We start from the raw sequence: 27,804 nt of genomic DNA on the forward strand, positions 1-27,804 counted from the left end.
ATATTTTTCACGGGGGTAAGTGAAACTTTTGTATCTTCAAGTTTTATACTTGCGTATCACGGATGAGGAAAAAAATGCAGCCTCATAAATTTGAGATGAGTGGGCAGGAAAGTATCGCTGAATCATACAGAAATCTTTCAGAAACCTTCTTCTCAGTACTTTCAAAGTCCTACCCTTCTAACAGAAATACAGCCACTGTAACGCTGCCGTGTCTCACTTTTCCACGAGTTCTCTTGTGGAAGGAGTCAAAAATAGGCTCTGACTAATGCACTGACACTGCCGTGGTGATGACTAAGGCTCACGACTACTCTGAGACGCGGCTCTAAAATGCATGACTGTGCATATTCCAAAAAGCACATGGTGCTGGGTATGACACTACTGACTCACACCCCGACTGGCCTGAGTTCATTTGAAGTCACACTGCTCCTCAGAAAAAGGAGATGCACCAGGCGACGGTCAGTAGCTCCCAGGTTCCTGCATGCAGCTGCTGACGGCTGCCCACAGCGGGTACAAGGCCAGGGGGCCCTCAGGGGTGCCCAGAGAGGGGCCTTTCGGGGAGCTTCCCCTCCCGGTGGCACGGCCCTGCCCGTGGGGACGGCCGGCAGAAGGCTGCACGCCCTCCCCTCCCTCAAGATGGACGATAACCCCCTCGGCCATGCTCCCCCAAGCCATACTCCCCGCAGGCCGCACCGCTCCCCGCCGTACAGCCGCACCCGCCGGCCACCATCTCCTCAGCAAACCGCCCCCCCCGCCCAGGCACACAGCACCCGCTGCCGGGCGCCGTTTCCCCGCCCTCCGCCCCTCCTCGCACCCACTGAGGCGACACAGCCCGTGCCCTCCGGCAGCTTTTAAAAGCGGGTTTTGACTCCGGAGGGGGAAGCACCGAGCGACGGCGGCCGCGCGGGGAAAACAGGGACGAAGAGGAGAACAACGCGCCCAGCGGCCGCCGCCTCAAGATGGCGCCCCGTGACGTCACGAGCAGCCGGCAGCGCCTCCACCCCCGGCCCCGCCCCGCCCAGGAGAGGCGGGGACGGGGCGGGGTCTCCCCTCACGGCCGCCGGTAGCCCCGCCCCCGAGAGGCCCCCGTCCCGCCGGGGTGCCCCAGCGAACGCCTGACGCCGCCGCGCCGTTGCTGCGGCCGCTGCCCTCCCCACCCCTCCCCGTCCTGCCGGGCGGCACCGGCGCCCTCACGCATCCCCCGCCTGATCGGCGCGTCGTCGCGGTGCTGCCGCGGCGTTTCCTCCCCCAGGCGGTCGGGCGCGGCGGGGCAGCCTCGGGGGCCTGAGGCGGCGGTCGGGCGGCGGCGGATCGGGCGGCCGCTGGCCGGGGTGTCTCGGCCGAGGGGCGGGTGGCGGGCCGGCCGGGCGCTGCCGAGATGCCGCTCTTCGCCCCCAACCCCTTCGAGCAGGACGTGGGTGAGCGAGCGGGACGGCGGGGCGCGGGGAGGCCGGGCTGGGCGGCGGCTGGGCCCGGGTGACCGGCAGGGCCGGTGCCTGCGGGGCGGCGGCCTCCACCTTCTCCTGCTCCCCGCGGCGGGCCCTGGGCTCCTGAGGGAGAAAAAGCAACGACGGCCGGTGGTGGAGGCCGCGGTTTCAGGCCTGCTCGGTGAGCAGCCGGTCCGTCGGGCCCCGGGGCGCTGAGAGCTGCTGGCAGTCGGGCCGTGAGGCTTCAGGGAAAACCGACGTGCTGCTTCTGACAGGATCCCGGGTACCCGGCGGCTCCGTGCCGCCGTCCCGGCCTGCCCTGCCTGCCCTCCTGGGTCTCTGACAGCGTCGTGGCCTCCGCAGAGAAACGGGGCCGCTGGGGTGCTCTGAGGCACGGCAGCCTCGGAGCCTGTCTAGCCCCGTTTGCGCTCAGCAGTTTAAGGAAGTGTTTAGTGGCCAGTCGTGCTGTAACTTCTAAAGTTTGACAGCTTTTACAGCATGTCTTTGAGATGTCTTGTTATCTCCTGCCTTTCACATCAAGTTGCTCGGCACACTAGGTTTCCATGGAGTGAAGTGGTATGTAAAGCTTGCCATTTTGGCATAGAACTCACGGGTGAATTAGTGTCAGTAGGAACCCATTTTTATGCCTCTTTCAGTGCCTGATACTAAGGTGTGTCTAGAGGCTGATTTGGGGGCATCATGTTAAGCCTGAGCTGACATTCTTTCCCATTACAAAACCATGAGGCAACTTTGGCTGGAGTTGGTGCCATCGACAGGATGAAGATGATGACTCAGTTGTTTTGTTTTGTGCTTTTGCTCTGTCTTGCGCTTTCTTGAGCACCAAACTTGTTCTGTGTGTTGCTTTTTAAGCGGGGGGGGGTTGCTTTTTTTTTTTAAACAATGCCTATTCTGAATCAAAGTACTGGAAAAAGCTATTATATTAAGCTAGAGACTGGAGTCAGATTTACATTTCTTGTTATACTGGAATTTTAGGTAAGAGGCAAATTCAACATTCCTAGGTTGTTTATCAAGGCCGGGGTGTATACAGATGGAAGGGGTTGTTGTGAGTGCTCACATTACCACATCACCTCTTCTTTGTTGAGTATAACTTGCACTGTTTTCTTAATGTGTATGCAAAGTTTGTGTAATAAAAGCATTCCCTTTCTTCTTTATCTTCTCACAAACCATCGTGAGATTTTTGATGTTGACCTGTTACTGAAATGAAAGGAGAAACTTGCCAGACCAGCTATGCATAGTCCAGTTATTTCAAATACCTTGTGAAGTTTTAGGTGTGTTTTGCCAGGCTTGCCTTTTGCATGGCTTTAACTGATGTGTTTGCACAAGTGAAGGCTTTTTGAACTGGGGGCTCTCACAGCTGTGCAGAATTGGCAAACCTAAATGCTTCAAGACCTTCAAGATCATAGTACTTCAAAAGTGTCAGTCTGCTTGAAGTTTCTTAAATTTTTCTTTATATATACTGAGTGTAACTGTCTGTACTTATTACAATTAAACAAGTGCAACAGAAGAGGAACTTTGTTTATTGAGGCTAAATCTTACAGTCCCTTTCCAGGACAAACCTGTTTGTCATTAGGAGCTTTTTTAAAAATTACTGTTCCGTTGGAAATTAGACTATCCAGAATATAAAATCATCGAATGTGGATGGCCTGTACTTTAACTCGCAGTATTTACATGAGTGTTTTTTCACGCTTTTAATATGCATCTGTCAGGATTTAACTTTTTTGCATTTGTTGTCTTTTTCATTACAAAAAAAACCCGTACGTATCAAGAAAACAGTTGAGCCCAGCTGATGATCTGATGCTACTGGGAAGGAGAGATCCTTTTCCATGGTCCCATCCACCCAGGTGTTTGGGTTTTTTTTGATTCACCATTGAGCTGATTCAACTCTTTTTAGCAGAAAAGCTAATTTGCCAGAAGAAAGTATTTGGCTGGTGGGTTGAATCATCTATGAAGGTGATGAGTTTGGAAGGTTGGTGACTTGAATCAGCTCAGCAAAGGCTTGTAAAATGGCAGTGAAAAAGAGGAGCAGGACACCCCTGCAAAGGTTAATGGGAGGAACAGGACCCTGCTTTTGTTAGCAGCAAGCAATGAAGTTGATGCAGCTCTCTCTTCAGGCCATACATCCAGTACTGCTCTTTTCTTGGGGCACCTTTAGAAAATGTAGGTAAAAGCGCTTTTGCTTTGCCACAGCTGTTTTTGCTTTCTTGGTTCTAAACCCGTATGTTTGCTTTTCAGCAGAGCTGCGCAGAATCTTAATTCCTTGGCATCTTCTTTGGTTGCTTTGTATATGGTTGCAGTGTCACAAGATTAACCTATGGAGTAGTGTTCTAGAGGAGTGTGGTTTCTTTCATCTGTTTTTCTTCTTGAGAGGATGCCTCAAAACCTCAGTTCTTTAGAGTGTTACAAGCTTTTTAATTTCCTGTCTAAATCTATTCATAGTTAGTTCATATGCACTTGCTGTTTTCCCAGCGTTGTCCTTCCTCTTAAATAACCTTCATCTCTTAAGTAGTTGCTCCTTCAATAGAGAACAAGCCTATCCCCTTTCATCTTTTGTTTAGTTAGCCTTCTTGCATAAGATTGTTGACGTGATCAAGGGGGTAGGAAGTATTTTTCTGTGTAGTTTGACTGGCATCCAGAATTGTACACCATATCATGGATCGCTGATAACTTGTATGATAGCATTTTGTGTTTCCTTGTGCTTTGCTGAAATGTTTACTCGACGTGTTTCATTCTAGGATTGTATTTGCCTTTTTGTGGCTGCTTTGCCGTGATGGCCTGTGTCCTCTTGTGCTAAACTTAGCATACTCCTCATTCTCATTTCCAACTGCTGAGCACTTAGATTCTAGGAGAATCTTTTTATTGACTTTGACTGTGTGAATTTACATTTTTGTCCTACTAACTGTTATCTTTTTCTACTTACTCCAGTCCTCAAGGGTTTACGTTTCCCCTTAATGTGATGTTTTAGTCTTCCCTTTTAGTGATGAAACCCTCTAACTTCCTGCTAGCTTCCCTGTAAGACCCTTACCCTTGCTGTCAGTGTAATCCAGGATATGTTAATATTGATTTCAAGACTGATTTTTGAGTCATTCAGGGAGTAAACTCTCCCCATCCTTATTAGAGTGCTTTGTGTTACTTGTAGACTGACCCAAGAACTGTAGCCAGTAACTTGCACGTGGCATCCTATAGAATGTTTCTCTGCAATCCGAACAGAAAATTGGTGCTAGATTAGCCTTTGATAAGATGTCCTTACCTAGAAGAGTAATTGCTTTCTGTTACAATTCATCATGTTTCCCCTTTATTTCTCAGTCTGTAATAATTCTTGTCTTCAACGTTTGGTCTAAAGTCTTGCAAATATTTGAGGACAAGATAATTGGGGTTTGTTTTGGGTGTTGTTTGGGTGTTTCTTTTTTTCTTGAAATGTAGGGACAATATTTTCCAGTCTTCAGTCTGTGGCTTTACCTTGATTTCACTGATTGAAATTCCTAAATTCTGAGTCTGCAATTTTATGGCATTTCTCTCTTGGTTTTGAGATTCTTACTGGTCTAGCGCCCCTGCCTTGATTATTTTTTTAATATATCATAGCCTCACTTTTTTTTGTTTTTAATCATATTATGAGGGATGCTTTGTTATATAAAATGTGACTGTTGGTAACTTTCATTTTGCTGCTTTCCAGGCTCTAGAGTACAAGTCTCTGTTAATCCCTCCCTAGTCTTTTCAATGTTTTTCTTGCAGTTTGCCTGACAAACGGAATTGTTTGCTTTTCAGCTTATTGGCCAATTGACTCAATGAAACAAAATGTCAGGCTTACTTTTTAAGCAAAAATTCTATCTCAAAGTGCCTTCTTGGTGGACTGGATTTACATTGCAAAAAGTTATTTTAATATTTCACCTTGATCCGATTTTTTTTTTAGAATATCATATTCGGTGACATGAATAGGGACCTGGGATCACTACAAGTAGGGTTGCCTTTCCAGCAAGGACCAAGTGGACCGTGCAGTGTTACAGGAAATGCAAGTCATATGACTATAGTGTCATTGTGTCTGTAATCACTAATTAAATCAAAGCTAGAATTTTCTAATTTGGCTATACCAAAGCAAAGCAAACAAATGAAGGTGCGTGGGATTAAATTTCTGGGTTTCATCCATGTGACTCTGCTTTATCTTCTGAAAAACAACAGTGTGGAGTAGTCCTCAATTTTTTTTATCTTTCACTTTTCATATATGACCTCTGTTTTTACATACTTAGAATGGCTCTGTGTAAAAGTTGAAGTATTTCTGTGCAGACAAGATTTTATTTCACATAGCTTTGGGGGGCAAATCAGTCCCTAGAAAATTTTTGTTTTAGTGATGACAGTCTTTAGCAAATGCCATATCAAATTGAAAAGTTCTTTGTGCTAAATCAGTGCTTGAATGCTTGTTTTCTCTCTGTTTCTAGCATAAAAATGTTTTATTCTAGTATTTTTATTTTTTTAACTGACATGTTATTTGGCATTGTTGGCAAGCTTGGCTCAAGGGAATTCAGGACTGAGATAACAAAATATTTTGCAAGTTTGAAGATCATTTGTGCTAGGCAGCACAGAGGTAGGGCTGTCATAGGACCAGGATTGCTGATTCTGCTGTGTCAGTGTCAAATGCTAATGCTGTATGTTAAATGGGATATAGATTTCTAGCAGAAGTGGTCAGTGAGAGATTTGTGTTGTGTAACAGTGCGATATCCTTTTGGTAGGAGTCAGTGTCACGTTGGTTACCTTGGCAGAAATTTCCGCAGAACTTTTGGGGTGCCCTTATGATGCTTGGGGAATCCTGGGGGCTGTGAGGTTCCCGCAATTCCCTTTCTTTTCTTCCTTTTCCGGTTCACATAGGTATTTAAGATTACCCCAGTCGCTCGTGCTGTTTTCCTTGCTCCTTGCCAGTGTGAGTATAGATACATCCTAGACATACCTGCAGGATTCTCAGTGTTGTATTAGAAATGGGGTGTGTTCCTTTCGTAATTTGCAAACCAGAGGGATCCCAGTGCTGGTTGTGCGTTGCTGAAAATGCAGCAGGCCTCGAGAGAGGTGCTGTATGAAAGCTGCAGGGTATGGAGGCTGCGAGCTCTGCGTGGTGTTTCCAGGCCTGTAAGAGTGAACGTGCAGTAGCACACTTAATTATGAATGCAGATCTTTGACATTATGCCAGGATCTTTAGCGACTGAGGACTTAATGTTTGAAAAGATGTAAACAAGGAGGCTTTTGAGGATTACCATGTGTTGCCCGCTTGCAGTCCTCATAGTATTTCTTTTTTCCTGTCTTTTGGTGTGATTTCTGTGTATTACCCATCCCTTTCTTGTGAAAAAGGGGAAAAGAACTAGTGCAGTTAGGCTGGAAAGGGTGACGTTCAGCTTTCCTTTCAGATGCAGCAGTCCTTCTGGATGTTGTGTGGTAGAGGGAGGGTCCTGAAAAACTTGACTTTAGCATGCCATGGTGAAGCATTACCTCCTTTTCTGGAAGAGCTGGTGACAGTGTTTCAAGGCAGTAGCTTGACAAGCATTTCTTCTTTTGGCAGTAGTATCAGTAAACAGCTCCCATCCTCTTCCCAGCTGCTCATTTTAGTGCTATCTTCTGTCTTGTGTTGGCATAGTTTTTAGTGCAGCTGCATGGCAAATCAGATCAGGGAACTGATCCAGTTAAAAATGATTAACTGTGTTTTTTTTAATTCTTTGTGGATTTTTAAAAATATACCAGGCAGCAATAAAAAGAAGCATATTTTGCTTTTATTGTTATTTCTATAAAAGTAAACTCGAGTCTAGTGTTCCCTCATTAATTGGAGGACTACAGAGTATAAGTCATAGCATTTTTTTTTAAAGTTTCTATTCTCTTAGCACTGAAAAAATCTTGGAAAATGCATCCTCCCGCATCTGTTTCTTCTGATCAAAGTCCATGTCTCAGCATCTGTGAAGTAGTTTTCCTTCAAGAGTATTCTTCAGCTGGAGCTCATGTTAAGCAAAAAAACAGATGCTGTTAAATTTGTCATGCTGGCAGGGAAGAAAACCTCAAAAGTTGTAAGAGTTTGCTGTAGGGCAGCCTTCGTATTTTCACCAGGACCACGTCTGCTCCTAGAACAGGCCACGTAGATACAAGAGGAGGGAGTTTGCATTTGACGTGCCTCCGTGTACAAATGTGCTGGCTGGGGGAGAGGGGGAAAAGCACGGGAGCTGTGAGTAAGTAGCGCTAAGCGTTACGGTAGCTATGCTGTTCTTCAGGGTGTAGAAGGTGTGGAGTTGAAAACTTCTCGGTGAAGCCTGGTAAACATTAAGACTTCCTGTTGGCAGTGGAAGAGTTGGTCAGGATAGCATGGGACATCTTCTGTCATGGCAGGCAAAGCTGATGGTGATTTCCTCTAAGGGTCCAGGAAAACTTCAATATATCCTCTGGCAAGCGCTCTTGAGTCTTCTGTAGAGGACGAAAGTGACACCTGTGTCTATGTAACCAACGCCGTAAAGGGGGGAGAGCTGTTGATGCATCCCGGCAGGCTGAAGGAGCTGGAGCCCAAGAGCTGCACCACTGTACTTGTTTTACCCTGTTCTTTTTCAGGCACTCTTTGTGGGGATCTTTTTTTGCATCTGCATGACAGCGTGTGCAAAGCAAGGTGCCTGGTTTCGCAGTGTTTACACTGCAGGGTCAGTTTACAAGCTTGCATTTGACTGGCTTGTAGACAATCAAAGTAATTTTAAATTTCCTATGTATTTTTATGCCCAAGTATCTATTTCGGTTTGTTTCTTTGCTGTGATATTTTAGAAGAGAGTGCTTTTTACTAGTGAATCAGATTGGCATGTCTTCTCGAAGCATCTTTTTGTGGATGCAATTATGTTAGTTTAAAATAACTTCTCTGAAAATTAATTACCTGATTTGATTTGTTTCCCACTTGAAAAGGAGAGTAGTGGAGGGAAGGAGAAGGGAGTGCAGGAAGAGGGAAGTTTGGAGGTCTGGGTTTGGGGTTTTGGAGCGTATGAAACGATAAAGAAAGCTTGTGCACATGACAATACCTGTCTTGCGGCTTGCTTCACTAGTCGTGCCCACCCGTATCGAAGCACTCCTGCGTCTCAGCTGACCTTGCATCCTCCTGAGTCAGTGGGTGTTGCTGAGGCTGGGAAAAGCCCAGTTGCAGCGTTGGTCATTGCTGTTTGTGGTGGTTTATGATTCTGAAGACTCAGGTGTGGAACACAACCTCAATTTTTCTTGACTTCCATGCCTTTTTGTTGACCTACCACCATTTCTTACTGTTTACTGTTAGCTGCTCCCTCTCTGCTCATGGAAGAGGGGGACTTGCAGAAAGAGGCATCTAGAAAATATGCCAGGAATTTCAGAGGGGAGATAGGTTTCGGATCAGGGTGACACCAGGCAGTGCTATTGAATAATGCCCAGTCTCTTTTATAGGCATTGGTGCTATTTGTCCTTGGAGGACTGGCTTCATATGCACAACTGATGGCTGCTGTCATTTGATGAGATGGATTAATTTGACTGACAAGTTTTGATGGGAGGATTCGCACCACTGGGGATGGAGACATGCAAGGCGATGCTTTTAAAAAGCAGTTTTATCTGGCAGAACTTCATAGGGAACACCAGGCTGAAGTTGTGTGCACCAAACATTGCGTTCTGCTGTTCTTGCCTGATTGTTCAGTACTTACAGTTCACGTATCCAGGAAATGTGCATATGGGGGTTGGTTTGGTTTGATTTTTTTTTTTAATAAATCAAATGTTAAAATGTTTAAAACTGCAGGCACTCATTTATTTTCAAGAACAAGCAATGAATTTTGTGTTAGTGTCCTAAAAATATTGGTGCACTTGAAAGAAAGTTTAACAATTATGTCCTTTCCGGGTAAGTCTTTAGAAGGTTTGTGCTGTAGGAACACGCTTTTAACACAATATTTGCTTCCTCTAAGTAGTTAGTCTACCTTGAGAAGATAACCTATGGCCAAAATTGCAAATTTGCATTCCTCCTTGGTCTGCTTTTATGTCTGTAACAGAAGGTTTTTTAGGGGCACTGTTGGCTGCTATGCTTGCAGGTTTCTTGTGGAAGCCATTCTGCTGAGCTAGCCTGAGTACTATTGCAACTTTTAACTGCAAAACCTAAGTAGTGAAGCTGATTATTAGAGAAGAGGCTTAATTACACACAGGAGACTGGGTTTATCCTGCAGTAGTATTGCTGTCCGCAAACCGTGTAATTTTGGAACAGCTGCTATCACAGACCACCATCACATTAATAGTGAGTGACCATTATGTTCTGCTTTAATCTACTAAATAGTCTTTAAAATACTCAGTCCCAAAGGGATTTAGTGGCTTCTCTTACCACAGCAAAATTTGGTAGAAGTACTGATTATGATATTGCCATGATTATGAAGTGCATTCTGATGGTATTAATACACAACATAAAAATCTAAAAGCACTTATCTTTGGATTTAGTTAAAATATTAAATTGGCAGGTTAAAATTAAATCCTAAGGCAGCAAATGCAATGTATAAAATATTTAATTTGCTGTTTATAAGCTATTTTGATAGAATTGCAATATTTACATGTGTTTAAAATAACATGGTTCTAATAAAAACTTAAAAGGAAAGTACAAATAAATAACATTAAGCCTTATCAGTTAATAGATAGAATGATATGCTGCAAATATTAATTAGTTTTTGTTGCCCCCTTCTGTGTTTTTTATTAATTCTTCCATGGCATTTATTTTTCTCAACGCTTGCTGTGGGGTTTAGATTTCCTGAAGAATCTGGTAGGAAAAAGGTATTTTAGTAAGTGTGTTGAATGAGGAGATGGTTTTCCTTTAGAGTCCTAAAGAAATTTTTTTTTTTTTTTTTCTTGGAACATCCATGTGAAATATTTAGTGGCATGCAAATGTTAGAAGACCTTGAGCAAACTCTAAACTAGGGCTATGTCTTAAACTTGGAGTAACTTCACAAACTGTACAGAAGCAGTTTCTTTTTCATCATTTACAACGTTACATTTCAAGAGTTGTTTCTGGTTTTGGTTCTTTTAAATACTTACCACATCTGTTAGTCCAATGCAGTTCTTCCTAAATGAAAACTGTACATAACACTTTACCAGATAGCAAGAATTAGCACTAATCTGTAGAAGGCGCTGCATCTCAGTATTTTGTATGTGGAGTCTTTTTTTTTTTTGGTATGGCTGAGAAAGTGTTTGTTGACTTGAGTCTGAACTTAACAGGGTATTACACTTAATCAATCTTGTTTTTCTTTATAGAAAAGGCTACAAATGAATATAACACCAGTGAGGACTGGGGTCTTATTATGGATATATGTGACAAAGTTGGAAGCACTCCTAACGGGTAAGCTGTACCTCAGCATTACAACATGTAATTTCATGTTTATACGAAGAAGAATGCTGTTTCAGAGAGAACGCGTCTCAGAATGCTTAGCGTAGTCAGCTATGCAAAAAGTGCTACCAATCTGACACTTCTGCAAGCTCTACAAATATATGTAGTTGGCTTTAAAATTCTTTGAAAGAAATGTTCCAACAGGATTTCTAGTAGAGCAATTTGTATATGCCAAGTGCATTCAATTTTTTATGGAGTTTTGCACAGTAGACCAAGTTATTCATATTTAATGATCTTGCATAAATTTAAAGAAGCAACTGTGCCAGTAGGAAAAGTGAACTAGTTTCTTTGAAAATTATCTAGCTAGGACAGTTAGCTATTTATGATGAGAAATTTGTCTGTGTTTATTGATTAGGAAGAATGCAAGAGATGGAGGAAAAAAGGGGAAAAAATTTGGATCAAAAAACACAGATCAATTTGAATCAGTTTAGCCTAAGTGGTAATACTGAAACATAAGTGGTAGATTAGTGATCCTATAATGGCCAAAAGCATTTGCTGAATTTTAAGGTAATCTTTTTGAGTGATGTTTTAAATTTTGAAGTAAACTTGAATTAGTGCATAGGCTGAATTCTTAAGTGATTGTAGAATTTTTATCAGTTGTATGTAATGTTTAAGATTACTATACTGAGGAAGTTCTTTTTGTATTAATTACCTCCCACAGGGGATAACGGCAAATCTATTCAATCTGGGAATCTTTAGTTCTTAAGAAAAAAAGTGTAGAATATCCTTTGAGTCCTTTCTTAAAAATCTATTTTTTTTAGTACCAAAATACTTATGTAGAGGGGGTTGTTCTAATTCTGCTTGTTTGGGGGGAGGGAAGATTGTTAAAAAAAAAAAAAAAAAATTAGTTTTTTTTTGTAATTACACATGCAGTATATAAAACTAGATATAAAAAATATGTAATTAAATCTTAATATATATTTTTGTATACACAATAAAATCCTAAATTCTGAATTTTAAATGCCACTACTGCCAGCATATTTTACTTCAGTTTTGTGTAGTTTTCTTCCCTCCTGCCCTTCGCTAAGAGCCATCTTCTGAAAATAATAAATATTGTTGCCTACCCTTAAATAAATACATAGCTTAACAACAAGTATGTTGACTTTGGTGGATTGTTTGTATATTAATGATGACCAAACATACTCAATATTAGGACTGAAACTATACTTCTCTGCCTATGTGTGCGTCACCAAGTAACTCGGCACGATAGGGCTGGAGTAGTAAACCAGAGTGGTTGGTACTGAACCACTGCAGCTCAGGGTGTTTGGGTTTTTTCCGCTCTTCAGAACAGGTTTAACCTCTTCTCCTAAACTTAATGTCCACACCAGCATTGGTGCAAATTTGTCTGCAGATCCTGTCACTGGCTCCGACTCTAACAGCTCCTTGAGAGGCTGGAGCACACTTGGTGTGCACAGAGGAACTTCTGGCTTAGTTTCTTCCAAAACGAAATTAATTAATCTACGTGCACAAAACTCCGCTGTGAACTAAGTGTGCAACATGTGGGAATGATCAGAAAAATTGTTTGAAAACCAGACTACTGCTCTAAAACAAAATGTGAACATAGATGCAGTTTATTATCTTGTTTAATACAGTGGCAGAAAATCTTTCTCGCTACTGTACACACAATACATTGAAACAGACATCTTTTGAAACAAAACCTTGAAACGAACATCTTTTTTAATGTTAATAGTGAAACAGTTTTGGTTTTATTTCTGCACAGGCTTTTTTTAAGCTTTGCCTAAGGTTGCAATTCCATGATGACTTTAAGTTGACTGGAGAGAGAATTTTCATTGAAGAGGGTTGTCAGATATTTCCTCTAGCCCCTTGTGTGCCGGATTCCTGGTGAATCTGCTCTGGGCAGTGATCTGGCTGAAGACTAACATGCTCAGACAGATCAGTTCTTTGATCCAGGCACTGTGTGACTGCTGAAACCTCAGTCTCAGGGAAGGCGACTGCATTGCTGTAGGAAGGGATGGTAGGTGTTTGGTCCACTGCTTTCATCAGTGGTTTTCACCTGTGCCTGCGTAAAGTGACCAGGGAAGCAGAACCTTAGTGGTGGAGGGCACAGGTTGTTCGAGCTGAGATCGCTAGGCGACATGGAGAAACGCAGCCTTGCAGAGACACATCTGTGCTTTGATAACATAGCAGCTCAAGTATACTGCAAGTGATCCTAGCTGTAAAGATACTGTATCAGCTCTTTACATAGAGATTTCATGTTTTTAGCGGGTTCAAAATAATAGTGTTAATGAAGCCTTACATATGCCTCAGCCTATGTAGCGGCTGTATTCTTTTAATGCTTGTTTTAAGTACGAAATTCCTTAGTAGAGTAACATTTAAAGTGCTAATCATTATTCTATACTTACCTCAGATTTTGCTGAAACAAATTATAAAATCTTATGTGGCCTTAGTGTCTTGAAAATAGGTTCCAAGAGCTGACAACCTGTGAGCACGATTTTTAAATCCGTAGAGACCTTTTACAGTAGCCAGTAAAATAACCATGTATTTAATCATCACTGCTCCTCATTCTTTTTTTTATGTAGACATTTCTTTCATTGTCTATTTCAAATCCATTTCCTCAACTTAATGGCAGTTGCTCCCTTTATGACCTGTCAGTGGTTTTATGGAAATTAATACAAAATGCCAGTGTAAAAATGGAGTCTGTTCCAATCTGATACACATATAAGAACAAACGAGTTGTTAAATATTTTTTCCAGACTAGCTCTGGGAAAAGTTTAGGTTAGGTTACATTTTTTTCAATAGGCCCGGTTTTATTTGCTTACTCAACTTGAGTAGCTGTTATCATTCATTCCACAGATCATGTCAGTCCCGTTTATCACTAATAGTTTCTTTGTTCCTTTTACAGAGCAAAGGATTGCCTTAAAGCCATCATGAAGAGAGTAAATCATAAAGTTCCCCATGTGGCTTTGCAAGCACTTACAGTGAGTAGACTATCGCTATTTTAAAAAAAACCTTTGTATTCTCTTATATAATGCAGCTATTAAATGTGTACTGATCAATTAATACCTTTATATATTTTCATTAGAAGTCAGTCAGAGTGTGCATGCTGAACAGAGGATTAAATTTAACTGTCTTTATGTATGCTTTTATTTTGGATTATTTTCATTGTTGTCATACATTTTCACAATTGTATTTCTGTTGTCAGCTTTTAGGAGCCTGTGTATCAAACTGTGGAAAAATATTTCACTTAGAAGTATGTTCTCGTGATTTTGCTAGTGAAGCTCGAGGTATAATAAATAAGGTAATTTTTTATAATCTTAAGTACTGGGGGAGAATTATTTTGGCAATTTCTTTCCTTTGTCTCAGCATAGCAAAGAACTGGCAAAAATAATGTTGTAGTTAATATGCATTTTCTAGTTCTGGTGCTATTGCAGATACTGCTGTTTGTTTGTCTTATCACTGAAATTCACGTACTTTAATTTTTACTGTGAAAATATAACGTATTAAAGAAGTGGCAGGCTGATAATACCTACTCCAAATTTTTACAAAATTATGTGAGCAATTTTAATTAAAATCTGTGACTGTTCCTAAGCTCGATTAATCTGATAGTGGTGAAGGCAGCTTTTCTTCAAGAGAGTTTTTATTTGGCCTGAATGAAATTAATGGGCTGAAGTGCAAAGGGAAAACTGTGAGAAAGTTAAACTATGTTTTTACAAGGAAAAGGATAAAGTCTTCAAACAACTTGATTAGTTTCCAGAGATTCTCAGAATGCTGAATGAGGAGGTAGCCAAGAAAGGAAGACCTAAGTGGTTAGGGTCAAGCAGCTGATGAGATCTAAATCTGGATGTAATGAATTGAATAAGCAGAAGCAGCTTTCCCCTAATTACTGTTCCAGTTGAAGACAGAAATGGCTAACGGGTTAAAAAGAAGTTAGTCTTCAACTATATGGGAGGCCTGGAATCATCAGAGGTGGAGCAAAGCAATTAAGGAAACTAATAAAATTGCTGGGAAGCAAAATGAGTTCACAGCTCTTCTTTTTCTCGCTTTGTATGGAAAAATAGGTCTTAAAGTCCTCCCCTTTGTTCTCATTAGCTGTGGTCCATTCTGAAATAGAACGTTGACCTTCATGGTCTGACAGCACTTGTGGACGTAAAAACAAACCTTTAATCCCACTGAAGAATGGTCTACTGGAGCATAATTTATTTTGTTGTTGGGAAATACTTATGTTTTACCCCCGTCCCTGGCCCACTTGGAGGAATAATCTTCAGAGGCCAGATAAAATTATGCTTTCTCCCTTTTCTCCAAAAGCAAATGAGTTCAGACAAGTATAACAAATGTCTTTGTGCTGATACTGAGCCTATCAAGCTATGTCTCTTCCTTCAATTAAATGCATGCTTGAGCCCAAACTTGTCAACATTCTTACTGTTCAGTGTATGTTTGCCTGTGAGGCGCAGACTTATAGTGTGATCTGAACTACAGTCAAATGAGAAATCTTGGCCATGCATTTGTGCAGTCCCAGGCTCTTACCCAGACAAGCCAAGTGAAGCAGATGTAGGTGAGCCCAGCAGCCCCAGAACCTTATTCACCAGCAGGTATCTTGAGGTTAGTTTGAATGCTTTGGGTTCAAACTATAGTCTTTTCATCAACTGTCAACAAAACCAGAAAGTGTATAGAGTCTGAAGTGCTTTGGTTTATCCTTATGGCATTGGCATGACCTTCACGTATATTAGCTGCTTTATTGAAGAGTTGCTCTTTTTGCTCCAATAATTTTTTTAAGGCTATTACATGATTACAGGATTAACATAGCTGATGTTTAATGTTACTGAGGTATACTCTGAAGGGTATTCTTTAGCTGTACAGTAGAGTAATACATGACTCTGACCTGGTTTTCTGAAGGTGGTTTATCACTTTGGGTGAGGTTGTTAGCATATCAAATTTGCAGTGTTGAATGAAATCAGTGGTCCTATGTGGATTTAGAGTAGCTGTAAAACCTGTGGATGAGGGTGGAGGAAGGGGAGCTTGTAGAGGCTCTTTCAAGTGAGAGGCTGGATAGGAATGTGGGAGCCAGAGGAATTGTAGGCAGAGCATGAACTTGATCTTGGTTTGCCCCCACTGCAAGCAAATATCTTCCTTTACCAGACTGTGTCCCTGCGCCTCGGTTCCTAATTCAGGAGCTGATAGTGTAAACTGTCCCATGAGCTGGGTGGCACTGTACATAATACGTAATGCGTAATTAATTTTTGTGAGAGAATCTGAATCAAGGAGACATACATACATATGTATATACAGAGATGGTACGAAGATCAGGGTTTTGTGAGAGCTTATCACCTGAGAAATCAACAGGGAGAAATGTGTTCTGGCGTCTGAGGAGAAGACAGCAGAAGTCATAAAAGGTAGAGAAGGGGTATTGTCTTGTAGGGAAAGACAGTATCTTATATTAGACCAACTTACGTGGTTGGGAGGGGAATAACAATGCAAGCTAGAAGTAACGACGAGAAAAATGAGGTAGAATGGAGGGTAATTAACGTAGAGGTGCAGAAAGGTTGGGGTAAGTGTGGTAGGTAGCCTGAATTTCTCCAAAGCTGTTGAGATGGAAACATGGCTAACACTTGAAAAGTCAAAAAGTTTGTCAGTCTCTTTCCTTAACCATTCCTTATCCACCTAAAATTGACTCCACTAAAATAATAGCAGTATAGGTAGGTGAGTTGCCTGCAAGATCTAAGCTTTGGCTGTGCAAGAGGATTTGCCTCAGAGGATTGCTTTAAGGGTTGGAGGAGCCCTGACTTAACCAGCTGTTTGGTAGAATCAGGGAAATCTGAACTACCTGCAGTCTGTTGCTGCATTGGGATAATGGTGTTGGAAACAGCTATGCCAGCTTTCCAATGAAAGTATTATGCTCCAGAATCTAAGCATGTTCTCTGTAATACCAGGATCAGTGTATAAAAGATGGTGTATTCTGAGGTCTATTTTCCAAATTTTCTTACTCAAGACAATTACTAATTATTAAGGATGATTATAGAAAAATTGGTTTGGTAACAAAGTTATACTGAGAGGGAACGACTGTTTTTGTTCATTTTGGGGTACAAGCATCCCCTTCTATGCCATTTTGTCTTCTAGGCTCATCCAAAAGTATGTGAAAAGCTAAAAACTCTAATGGTGGAGTGGTCGGAAGAATTTCAGAAAGACCCGCAGTGTAGCTTAATATCTGCAACTATTAAATCTTTAAAAGAAGAAGGTGTAACTTTTCCTGCAGCTGGATCACAGGTAAAAGCTGGTTTGGGATACATGGTACTGTTCGGTTCACTGTTCCTGGAAGTGAACAAAATGAAAAGCTGTCCAAATGAGATCTTTTGTGCTTTTGATCAGAGGAGAGTAGGATCTTTGTTCTAGTTTGGTTGGCTCCTTATGCTGAGGTTCGTTTCTATTCATTCTGCTTTTTTGTCCTTGCCTTCCTAAGAAAAATAAGAACAGACTAAAGGCTATTTCATGATGCGCTTACGAGTTGTTTCATTTTAGATCCTTCTTCTCTTCCAATCATTTTTAGAGCTTTATTGAGCTGTCACCACCTAAATCAAAGCAATTCCACACCCACACTTTGTACGTGGTGTTTCATGGTTCTGATTGCTGACTTGGAGCACATACCTTCATTTTTCTTCCCAGAGTCTCACAAAACAAAGGTCAATATCTGGAATTAAGGCATTTTTGAAGATGATCTCTGCTATGCTTTCCTTTTCTGGGTCCCCATTTCTTGTTCGTGCAGTTACCTGTCTGTGTCAGGAATTGTCCTGGCTCTGCAGTAGGTGAGGTGCTCCAATCCCTAAGCTCGCCCTCTGTATTTTGCTTCTGGTGGTGTATTAAGCCTAATCTTCTAGCTGGCGGATATGATTACAGGTGGGTTTTCTTCTGTGCTTTATTATTGATGCTTCAAAATATTTTCATGTTAATTACGAGTCAGGTGAAGATGAGTCCTGAAAATTAGAACTGCAGCTTCTATTACGTGTTCCTTACATGAAGTTTACTTTTCTCTGTATTAAACACAGAGGGTTTTTTTACTTTTACAATCTTCCCTTCCTCCACAAAGATGTTTTCACTTCTAAATCTAGGATATATGTTAAAACATATGGCAGAAACATGGAAGATCTAGAGTACCGGCAACTAATTATGTTTTCTTTCCTACAAATAAATACCAAATGACATCTTGATGTTTTTATCTCATATGCTTCACTTCAAACAAGCAAAGCTGAGGTTTATTATTATTTGGTATGCTCGTACAGAATTGTTTTCTAGGACCATTGGTAAGTCCTAGACACGGCTAGTGTCTGAAACTAGGTTCTTCATTCCTGGTATGTGCGGGAAGGCTTCCTTGTTGGAATGAAAACTCTAAGAATGATTCCACTATGCTGTTGTGGAGACTCGTATTATTTAAGTCAACAACTCCCAACTTGATGTATGTTTGCTTTTCCTTCCTGTTGTCCCACCAGCAGAGATAGAGGGTGGCTTTTTGCTCTGATGCAGAGAGAGATTTCCCTTTTCAGCAAGTCCAGCTGCTGCTTAATAACTTGGGTCTTGGCAAATATAGGACTCCAAAGAGCTTTTCTTCTCTTAAAGGGAGGGGCGGAGGACTGGAGGACAAACGTGGGAAGACCGGTCATTTAAATGAGTAGTCTCACTTTATTAAATGAGACTAAAATAATTATTTAAATGAGAAAAGTTATTTAAATTTGATCTGATTATTTATTTTACTTTGTTCCATGCTGAAAACAAAATAAAACCTGGCCGAGATTCTGAAGAGTAATAGTTTTTTTTTTTCTTCTAGAAGGTCATCTTGATGCTGTAATGAAATGCTACAGCAAGGCAGCTAACCAGGAACAACCTATTACTTATTTTTTTAAGTATATAATTACAGACCTTTCTTCCTTTGTAAGCTGAACTTACTCTGTTGTTAATACATTTGCAGGCTACCACAAATGCTGCTAAGAATGGTTCATCATTGAGTAAAAACAAAGAAGATGAAGATATAGCTAAAGGTAAATTGCTAGTCACAGCCTTGGGTTAGACATGTGCTCTAGAAGATTTGTTAAAATGTGCGGAAACAGGAAATTGTACTGTCTTCTGCTGCACAGAATTGAAAGCAAGGGCACAGCCGCTTGGGAATTAGTATACTGTATCATTCAAGGTGTTGTCCTCATGGATGAGGATTTGGGGTAAGATATATATTCTTCCCCATCACATAGCCATTAGCATTGTTTTGTGACTGTTTTGTCTCCAGAGAGCTTGGTCTTCCCTTCTGCACCCACATGTTTTATTTTTATATTTTTATATTTTTAAATTTTATGCCTTCCTCTTGATGCTTTAAAAAAATCAGAACATTTAAATGTTTTATTCTTTCTCCACTTTCTTGAATATAGTTACTGTTGCTCAGATGTCATAGCAAGATCAGAAATACTGATAAATTCTTCACTAATGGTGCTGCTGACATTAGTAGTGTGTGCACTGCTTCAAGTAGTGGGCTGTACCATGAAAAGCAGAGGGTTTTTTTAAATGTTTCATAACTTGAGTGTGATTACATCTTGTCTTTTAATCCTGTTGCAGGGCAGAGTAAGGCTGTTGAAATGTGAAATGTGGCTAGTAGTTTGGAGCAAAGATTTTTAAACTTAAAATAGTGGAGAAGCAGATACAGACCATGTTTATAATATAGCAATAAATATTTTTCTTTTTTTATTAGAAAAGCAAACTGCCTTTTTATACAGGGATAAAATTTACAAACTTCTTTTTTTCCCTAATTGTAGCTATCGAATTGTCTTTGCAAGAGCAGAAACAGCAACAAATGGAAACTAAATCCTTGTACCCATCTGCAGAAATTCAGCAGAACAATCAGAACTCGAGGAAGGTGCGAGCTCTATATGACTTTGAAGCCGTCGAGGACAATGAGCTCACCTTTAAAAGTGGAGAGATTATTTTTGTTTTGGATGACAGGTATAATATACTCTGATGGAGGTGCCTTTATTCCAGAGCTGTTTTCTTAGGATAGCAATTTTTTCCTCTGATGCATTTTTTCTCACAGAAATGTATATTGTCACTCTGGTCTCCCTCAAATCCCTTTATCTTCCACGATTCTTTCCACACCCCAAGTTTTTTACCTTGAGTTATTTTTGGTGCAGGGAGAACCTCACTGTATTACGCTGGGTATTTCATTCTGTGGTGTAGGTCCAATTTGTTTGTGGTTTTTAAGATAAATGTTAGTTGGTTGTAACATATGTCGTAAGAATATACATACGCATTACAGTGCTAAATTCCAGCTACTTCCAGAAATTGTTAAATCTTTGGCTATCAAGCATCACATCTGCTAAGAATAAAACTGAAGAAAAAAAATACTTAAGATAATGATTGTTGTTATCACCATTGCCCCAATGATAGCTAAGAAGCAGAACTTCTTCCTTGCTAATGCTATTCTAATTTAATAGACTGTGACAGGTCAATTATATTTCTAATGTTAGTCCCCGCTTGTGTACTTGTAAACTTTTAGATGAAGCTATAATGGGCTATCATCTAATCAATCCAAAGAATTGAAGAGTTGTGTTAAACTTTGAGTGATTGCTACTGAATGATCTTACTTCCCCTGATCACTCTTCTTCTCCTCCCCACCCGTCTGCTCCAGCTCCTGTCTTTGGCTTTGCTGCTAAGCTCTACAAATGTTCTCCTTTGCCTTTTGTTGTCGGATACACAGGGAGACAGTGTATTAGATATCACAGGTTTTCTGTCAAAAACCCAAAATATGTCGCTGACACCAGCGTTAATGTTCAGAGTTTTGTAATAACATCTTTATTTCCCCAGTGACACCAATTGGTGGAAAGGTGAAAATCATAGAGGAGTAGGACTGTTTCCATCTAATTTTGTGACTTCTGACTTGAATGTGGAACCTGAGGCAGGTAAGTTAGCTACTAAAAGCTGACAGATTATTTTAGAAAGGTAGGCTTATGGTGGAACTACTAATTAGCCCATCAGCAAAATAATTTCCTGAAATCAGCCCAAGGAAAGAATTGAGAGAGAAATCCTGCCCTTGTTTCAAGCAAGCAAGCAAGCATGTACCACTGCTGTAGCTCACTTCAACAATTCCTGTCTTCTGATTCTCTTCTAAGTTGTTAACCTTTTTCCTGTCACAGAAATTCAGTTCAATTTACCATAATTCTTTGTCGGTAGGATATTACATATGAATCCAGTAACTTGCCATTTAAAATGTCAAAGTCTCTTTTCAGACATCAGACCTAGTACAGAATAACACTTACACCCATGTCAGTGGTTTGTAAGAATCACATTGTTAGCTTTATTCACGCTCATGATACCAAAATAAATCTTTACACTTACGACTTGGCTGAAACTAACTGTACATGTGTTGGAGGTGTTTTTAGTTGCTAATATGACTCAAGAGTCTTTCCCTTGCTGGGCCTAGGTTCGTAACCAGGCTGACAGCCCCAAGGAAGCAGCTTGTCAGAACGTTTTCTAGGCAAACCCATTTTCCCTTCTCCAGCAGCTAGGTGCATCATTGCTTAAAGCACTTATTCAAATTTCTCTCCTTTAAAGATCTGATGGCAAGCAAGGGGAAAATGTGTGTTTTAAGTTAGCATAGTAACACAGCTGCAGAAGAGAAACTAATGTTTGTTCTTTCAGCAACTGTGGATAAAAATTCTGTTCCTGAGGATACTACAGAAGAAATCAAGAAAGCAGAAGCTGAGCCAGTTTACATAGATGAGGTATGCAGTCACTTTCAATATAAAAAAATTGCTGAGATTTTACATTGGTTGAAGCATTCTTTTGTTACTGAATGTTAGCGGATAATTCTTTTTATATAAACAACTTTTTTTATTTGAAAATTAAAACAGTCTCTGCCGTGCTTTAGAAATAACTGTTCTTCATCTTCTCTTCACCTTACAGGATAAGATGGATAAAACACTGCAGGTACTTCAGAGTATAGATCCTACAGATTTAAAGCTTGATTCTCCAGATCTTCTAGACTCAGAAGGTACTTTGAGCACTAAGTTAGCTAGTTTTCGTATTTCTTCTCACAATTACCTTTTGTGGATTGAGCTGGTAATTCTTTTGCATTTATTTTAAACTTAGAGAAACCGTGGTCTGCAGTAATAGTGTGCTGTAGAATAGCTTAGGGAAAGAGGAGAGAGGGTGACAAAGTAGAATAACCGAAGTATTTTTCCTATTTGGGCTGGAGGAATGGGACATGCATGATAACTAGGTGCACTCTCCAATTTCGTATGCTGTTTTAGTATACTTGGATAAAGTATTTTTTGGCTGCATTTAAACTTTTAATTGTGCAAGACATTAATGACCTTGACACTTTTGTCTTCACAGATATTTGTCAACAGATGGGTCCAATGATAGATGAAAAACTAGAAGAGATAGATAGGTGAGCCATAATGTAGCTTCTGTGTTATTTACTATGATTTACTCTAAATTATGCAGTTGTATTAATTTTTTTTTTTTGGTACTTTCATCTCCCAAGCTTGAACACCTTGCAAGAAGGAAATTTTGACAATTCTACCTTTTATTTTTTAACGCTTAGTTACCAAAGTCCCAGTGTGTGTCCGAAGATTTAATTGCTGCTCTCCAAAACTTACTGCATAAGTTACTGGGTGCACTTTTTATATTAGCACTTTTTGACTGTAGCCTTTTGCAATCTGTTTGGAGCTTGGTGTTTTCAGTCTGCTGCTGGCTGTCCTCCATGACGGGAAAATCTATTCAACAATATCTTTGCCTCTTCCCCCTCAGACTCCTAGGGATATTTGAGGGTGAAAAGAAAAGGTAACTAACACCTGTGGAGTTGCTTGCCTTATTGCAGCTAGAGAAGAACAGTTGTTCACCACTTAGACTCTCCTTCCAGTCCCATTGGGATAAGAAACAGAATGGCAATTTTACAATATAGATGTGCAGAAATTGACCATCTGCCTTTCAAGGTTTTTTCCTTGTGTATTCAAAACTGTTTAATGAACCACTCTTCTTTTTTACCATCTAACAGTAGATGTTAGAGAAACTTAGTGTTTGCATATATTTGTTTTGAAACAGAAAACATTCAGAATTATCTGAATTGAATGTGAAAGTTCTAGAAGCTCTGGAGCTCTATAACAAACTGATGAATGAAACACCAATGTATTCAGCCTACTCCAAACTCCACCATCCTGCTCAATACCCACCTACATCTTCTGGTGTTTCAGTGCAGGTCAGTATCCCTTTCTGGAAATAGAGACTTTCCTAATATAGATTTCTATTTAAAAAGATGACAGCAAAAATGAAGTGTACACTTTCTTGCTAGCCTACGAACAATCTGACATTGCCTGGTGACTTTTTATAGCCTTTAGAATAAAATACAATCTATGCAGTAGAACAGAATACTTCAATTTGCAGTTACCTGCTTGTACAATAAGGTATAGTTGTCAATTTTGCTCTTCTTAACAGAAAGATTGTATTGAAAATACTAAAAGATTCCTTCCATGATTAATTTCTTACAGTTAGAATTGTGTGTTTCAGCAGCTTGGTAGATATTCTTGCTATGAGTCATGTCCTGAGTCTTAAAGTAAAATGTTACCTTCTTATCTAATAGCGGGGATGGAAGTGAACTTTAATATTAGTGCATTAATCATGAGTGCAGTGTACTTTTTCTAAATATAGAAACACTAATCTGGTTTTAGGTCTCTTTTTTTCCCCTTAAAAAATGAACATGTATTAGGGGGTGTACTTGCTCAAAACGGTTTCACAGTATCTCTAATGTGCCATATTAGTGTTTAAAGAAAACCAAAATGGAGGAGAAAGAGAGATTTTAAAGATCCTTTTTGGAGAAAGCGTAGAATGAGTGTTTTTAAAGTAAAATTCACTTAAAGTAATGTTAATTGTTCAGTGGGAAAAGAATAGTTGCCATAGCAACTGCTAGATCTGAAAATATGTCAGTTAAAAGTAATTCCATGTCCTTAACTCCTGGTAGCGATGGAACATTCATTATATTCGGAGGTTAAAAAGTAATTTAAGCCAAAAGGCAACTGGAGTTTACGGTTTCTTCCAAAATGTGTGCTTCCAGTGGTGAAAAATACAAGGTAATGCTAACCATGCTGAGCTTAGCGCAAAACCAATGGGCAGCATAGACTTCTGTAGACTAAGCATGTTATTCCACCTGTTCTGTCTGAATTTTGAGTAAAGACTTGCATTATCTTAAACTAGAAACACAAGAAACTAAAGTTCTTGTTTTCCTTTTGTGTTTTTGTCTTAGAATATTCTTATGTTTTAATTTCCAAAGTATGTTAAATAAGAAGTCTTGTGTGGTGCCCCTCTTCCTACTCATCTCTGTGCATCAAAATATGTAAGGATTGAACATTTTAAAGACAAGGCAAATTAGAGAGAAAGAAATAAGGTTTCTGGGAGGGGCAGAGGTCTTGTACGTGATATAAAAGGTTCTTATTTTGGATATTAAGCACTTACCTTGTTAGCAGGGCATTTCTGAAAAAGGTGCCTTCTGATGAAATAAAGGATGCCTATTTAAAACGTGTTATGAGAAGTTACATGTTTTGCTTTTAGAACCTTGCTGGAAAAATTAATGGACATTCTTTCAGCCTTTGAACCTGAACATACTTGTTCATTGTAGTGGTATTCTGTGCCACATTTGCTGCTACTTAATTGAAAATAAAAGGTATACAATGTTTTGGGTGGTTTTTTTTTTATTCACAGTCATATCCTGTACAGCCACCTAGTGGAAACTACATGATCCAGGGCGTTCACCAAGTCACCATTTCCCCAGGTTATAGCCTAGGACCTGATCAGATGGGGCAGTTGAGGTCTCTGCCTCAAAGTATAAATTCTTCTGGAGCAACTCAGCCAGCTCAAGCTGCGTATTTAAGGTATCGCTTCAGCAAACGGTTAAATCACCTTCTTCCCGACGGTAATTTTACTACTTTGTCTAGAGGTTGCGTGTTCTTGGAATATTTTCAATGACACGTAATACTGTTTGATCATTTTGAAAAGACACAGATCGCTTTTGGACTAAGCAATAGTCGTCTTTGCAAATCTGCTTATCAGATAAATAGACATGAACTTGTCAGAATTAGATTTGTTTTGTTTTGTCACAGCCCAGGACCGGATTCTGTGTTAAACCAGACGTACGTGAACCAGAACCCCGGCCTTCCGTCAGCTGCCAGCACAGCTGCTTACACCCCGCAGCAGATGGGAATGTCAGTGGATATGTCGGCTTACCAGAATAACGCATCGAGTTTGCCTCAGGGACCAGGTTATCCCGTGGCAGTTCCTGCTCATTCCGTTCTACAGCATCAGACAAATTACCATCAACAGCCTCTCCTTTAAAAACAAACCAGCTCATATTTCTGAATTAATGAGTAAAGGTTGCCTGACCTAATCATTTTTATGAATACCTGTCACAGATATCAAAATACATTTTCCTTTTTAAATAACCCAGCTTACTGCATTAGGGTGATGCAGAGTAAAAATACGGATCAGATCTGATTGTTAAGCATTTGCATAAAGATAGCTTGAACTAGATTAGCTGATGGTTTTAAATAATTTCAGATTACTTTCAGCCCTTATTTCAGTGGTTTCAAGAAACGCCACTTGTGAATCTTAAGTTAAAAGATTGTCAAAAAATAAATTTTCTTTTAAACATGTTTATGAAAACTTGAGGATGCTTAATCATTGTTATGCGTTGCTCTCGTTATGCATTGCCTCCTCTGGTATCTTACTATAATCCTTCTATCCAAGTGGCTTTAGAGAATCTCTGCTGGTGTAGAGACCACCTTCTCTCTGCGCTGCTGTAGTGAGCTTTACAATCTGATGTGCACTGTGTAATTGGAACAACTGCATGACTTCAGCAGATGAGGGCTGGAAGAGAAAATGATTTGATATTGTGACAGTGAGGACCACGTACCTACGGAAATACAAGAAATGAGATTTTTACAGTGCTGCCTATGAGTTTTTGGGAAACTACGGAGACCTTCTGATGTGTTTCTCTTGAAGAAAGCAGGTGGGGTCTTGCTAGAGCTTGCTTGTGTCTTTTGGCAGAGGTGGTACTGCAAGCACAAGTCTCCTTTGCAAGAGCAGGCAAGGGATGCGCCCAGCTGACTGTGTGGGCACGCTGTGGATACAAGGTGCTGAGCCAGAAACTTGTACAGAATCTCTTTTCTTTTCCTTTTTGGATGCGTTTAGAAGTGAAGGAGTATTGTAGTTCCTTGTGGTAAAGGAGGGGCTCCAGAACGTTTGAAGCTTAAGACTGTGAGAATCTGCCTTGTTCCCTTTCCAGTGGGGAGCCGAGTGAAACAGGAATCGTCTTTGTGGGACCAGGGGATTCTTGCCTCTCTTGGATTTCCTTTCTCTGCCACCATTTCCATCTTGAAATAAATGCCGATTACAGTCAGAGAAACTCTTAAGCCATTTGGAAAAGGTGTATTTAAGGCAGTATCCGTATAGGCAGCATGCACGTGCTTTGTGAGTGGGATTGTGCTCCTCATTTGATACGAGGAGTGGTTGCATATTCAAAATGACAGACGTGTCTTTAGAAAAGGAATTGCCTCGGAACTGCGGAACTGTGGAAGTGTAGCATTTGGTGGCTAAGAAAAGAAATCTAAGAATTTCTTCCCTGATGCACTTTTTTAATGGGTGGGCTTTGTACAAGAGGAGCAGATGAGCTGAATTATCTTTCAGGAATGTGGGATTTCTTTCTTTTATTGTTTCAATCTCTGGAAAAAAAACACTATTTACCTACTCACTTTAGCACAGTCATATTTATACCTATTTTAACAATTTTATTGTGAGTAATAACCTTTAAATTGGGAAAATAATGGAAGCAAATCACTGATAAAAACATCCTGATTAAATGCATGAAACTTCCAAATGTCTAAATAGGTATGTTTGGTGTATAATTTTTCTACCAAATGAGAACTATCAGATTGTAGACTTCTGTTGAGGAGTAAAAACCACCCTTCGCTCAGCGCCACCTCCATTTCTTTTACATTTTATTTAATTATTTAGTATCATGACCTTATTCATTTGCAGCCTCATGCTTATGCAATAAGGTATTCAGTACCTGCTCTTCACATCTTTTTTTTTTTATTTAAATGTGTGCAATTGGAAGGAAGCTTTTGTCTTTCCCTTTGGTGTGACTTTAAGTTGTCTTTATCCTTTCCCCTTTAAGTAGTTTAGCATAAATAACACATGTTGCAATACTGAAGCTTTTTGATAACTTGATCCTTGCATTCTTTAAGAAGAATAATTAATTTCAATGCTGCTGTTCAAAATGCGTGTTGTTTGGAGATTTTTTTGTAAGAGTTTACTTTGTTCCAAGATGGTATGACGTCAAACTAAACCTTGCTGTCATTTATATAGATTCTCCATGTTTGTTAGTAAATTGAGGTTAAGGTAGGTATTTTTATTGGATTCAAAACTTTGGTCCAGCAGAAATATTGAGTATCTTAAATGGAGATGGCTAGACAGATGTGATTTGATTATGTTCAGTTAACTATTAAATATAAATAATGTATATACTCATTTGTCTGAGATTTTCTACACAGCTACATATATGCATACTGTTAAAGCCTGAAATTTTATAAAAGCAGGATTTGTCATTCTGTCATCTCTTATATTCCTAATTCTGTGATATGCAACTTGTAGATAGTGTAAAATAATTTAATTATTATTATTAAAATAGTGTATTTAGAGGGTTTCGGTGTTAATAGGATCTGTTTTTTCTCTTCATACTTCTATACATTATCATATTTATTTTTAAGGCCTGATTGTAACTGAACATGCTGCCAAAGGATTTATCTAACTTCAGATTTCTACGTTAGGTTTCTACCTACTGTTTTATATCAGGAATCAATGGTAGATAACGTCTGCTTTTTCATATAAACTCTTAATGGCTAACAGAAATTTGTGCAACTTTATAATGAGAATTTTATTGTAATATATTTGTTTCATGGGTGTTGAAAATACCAATACTAGATAAATTTTCTTCTAGTATGAGTTGGC

General features: G+C 39.9%; 1 protein-coding gene across 2 annotated transcripts; it reads left to right on the forward strand.

Moving 5' to 3' along the window:
* The first annotated feature begins 1,356 nt into the window (after positions 1–1,356).
* STAM2 (signal transducing adaptor molecule 2) lies at positions 1,357–27,469 on the forward strand. Of its 2 annotated transcripts, XM_059820364.1 has the most exons (14): positions 1,357–1,415; positions 10,686–10,770; positions 13,682–13,757; positions 13,982–14,077; positions 16,894–17,040; positions 18,734–18,803; positions 19,566–19,752; positions 20,611–20,705; positions 21,445–21,527; positions 21,709–21,796; positions 22,141–22,195; positions 22,852–23,005; positions 24,502–24,671; positions 24,900–27,469. In XM_059820364.1, the coding sequence occupies exons 1-14, from the start codon at positions 1,376–1,378 to the stop codon at positions 25,129–25,131; spliced, it is 1,578 nt and encodes a 525-aa protein (XP_059676347.1). In that variant the 5' UTR covers positions 1,357–1,375; the 3' UTR covers positions 25,132–27,469. The 2 variants fall into 2 exon arrangements, with proteins under 2 accessions (XP_059676347.1, XP_059676348.1); XM_059820365.1 differs by lacking the exon at positions 24,502–24,671 and having other exon boundaries at positions 24,900–25,070.
* The last annotated feature ends 335 nt before the right edge of the window (positions 27,470–27,804 follow it).

Source organism: Gavia stellata, chromosome 8 (genome assembly GCF_030936135.1).
Source record: "Gavia stellata isolate bGavSte3 chromosome 8, bGavSte3.hap2, whole genome shotgun sequence".
Taxonomy (NCBI): Eukaryota; Metazoa; Chordata; class Aves; order Gaviiformes; family Gaviidae; genus Gavia; species Gavia stellata.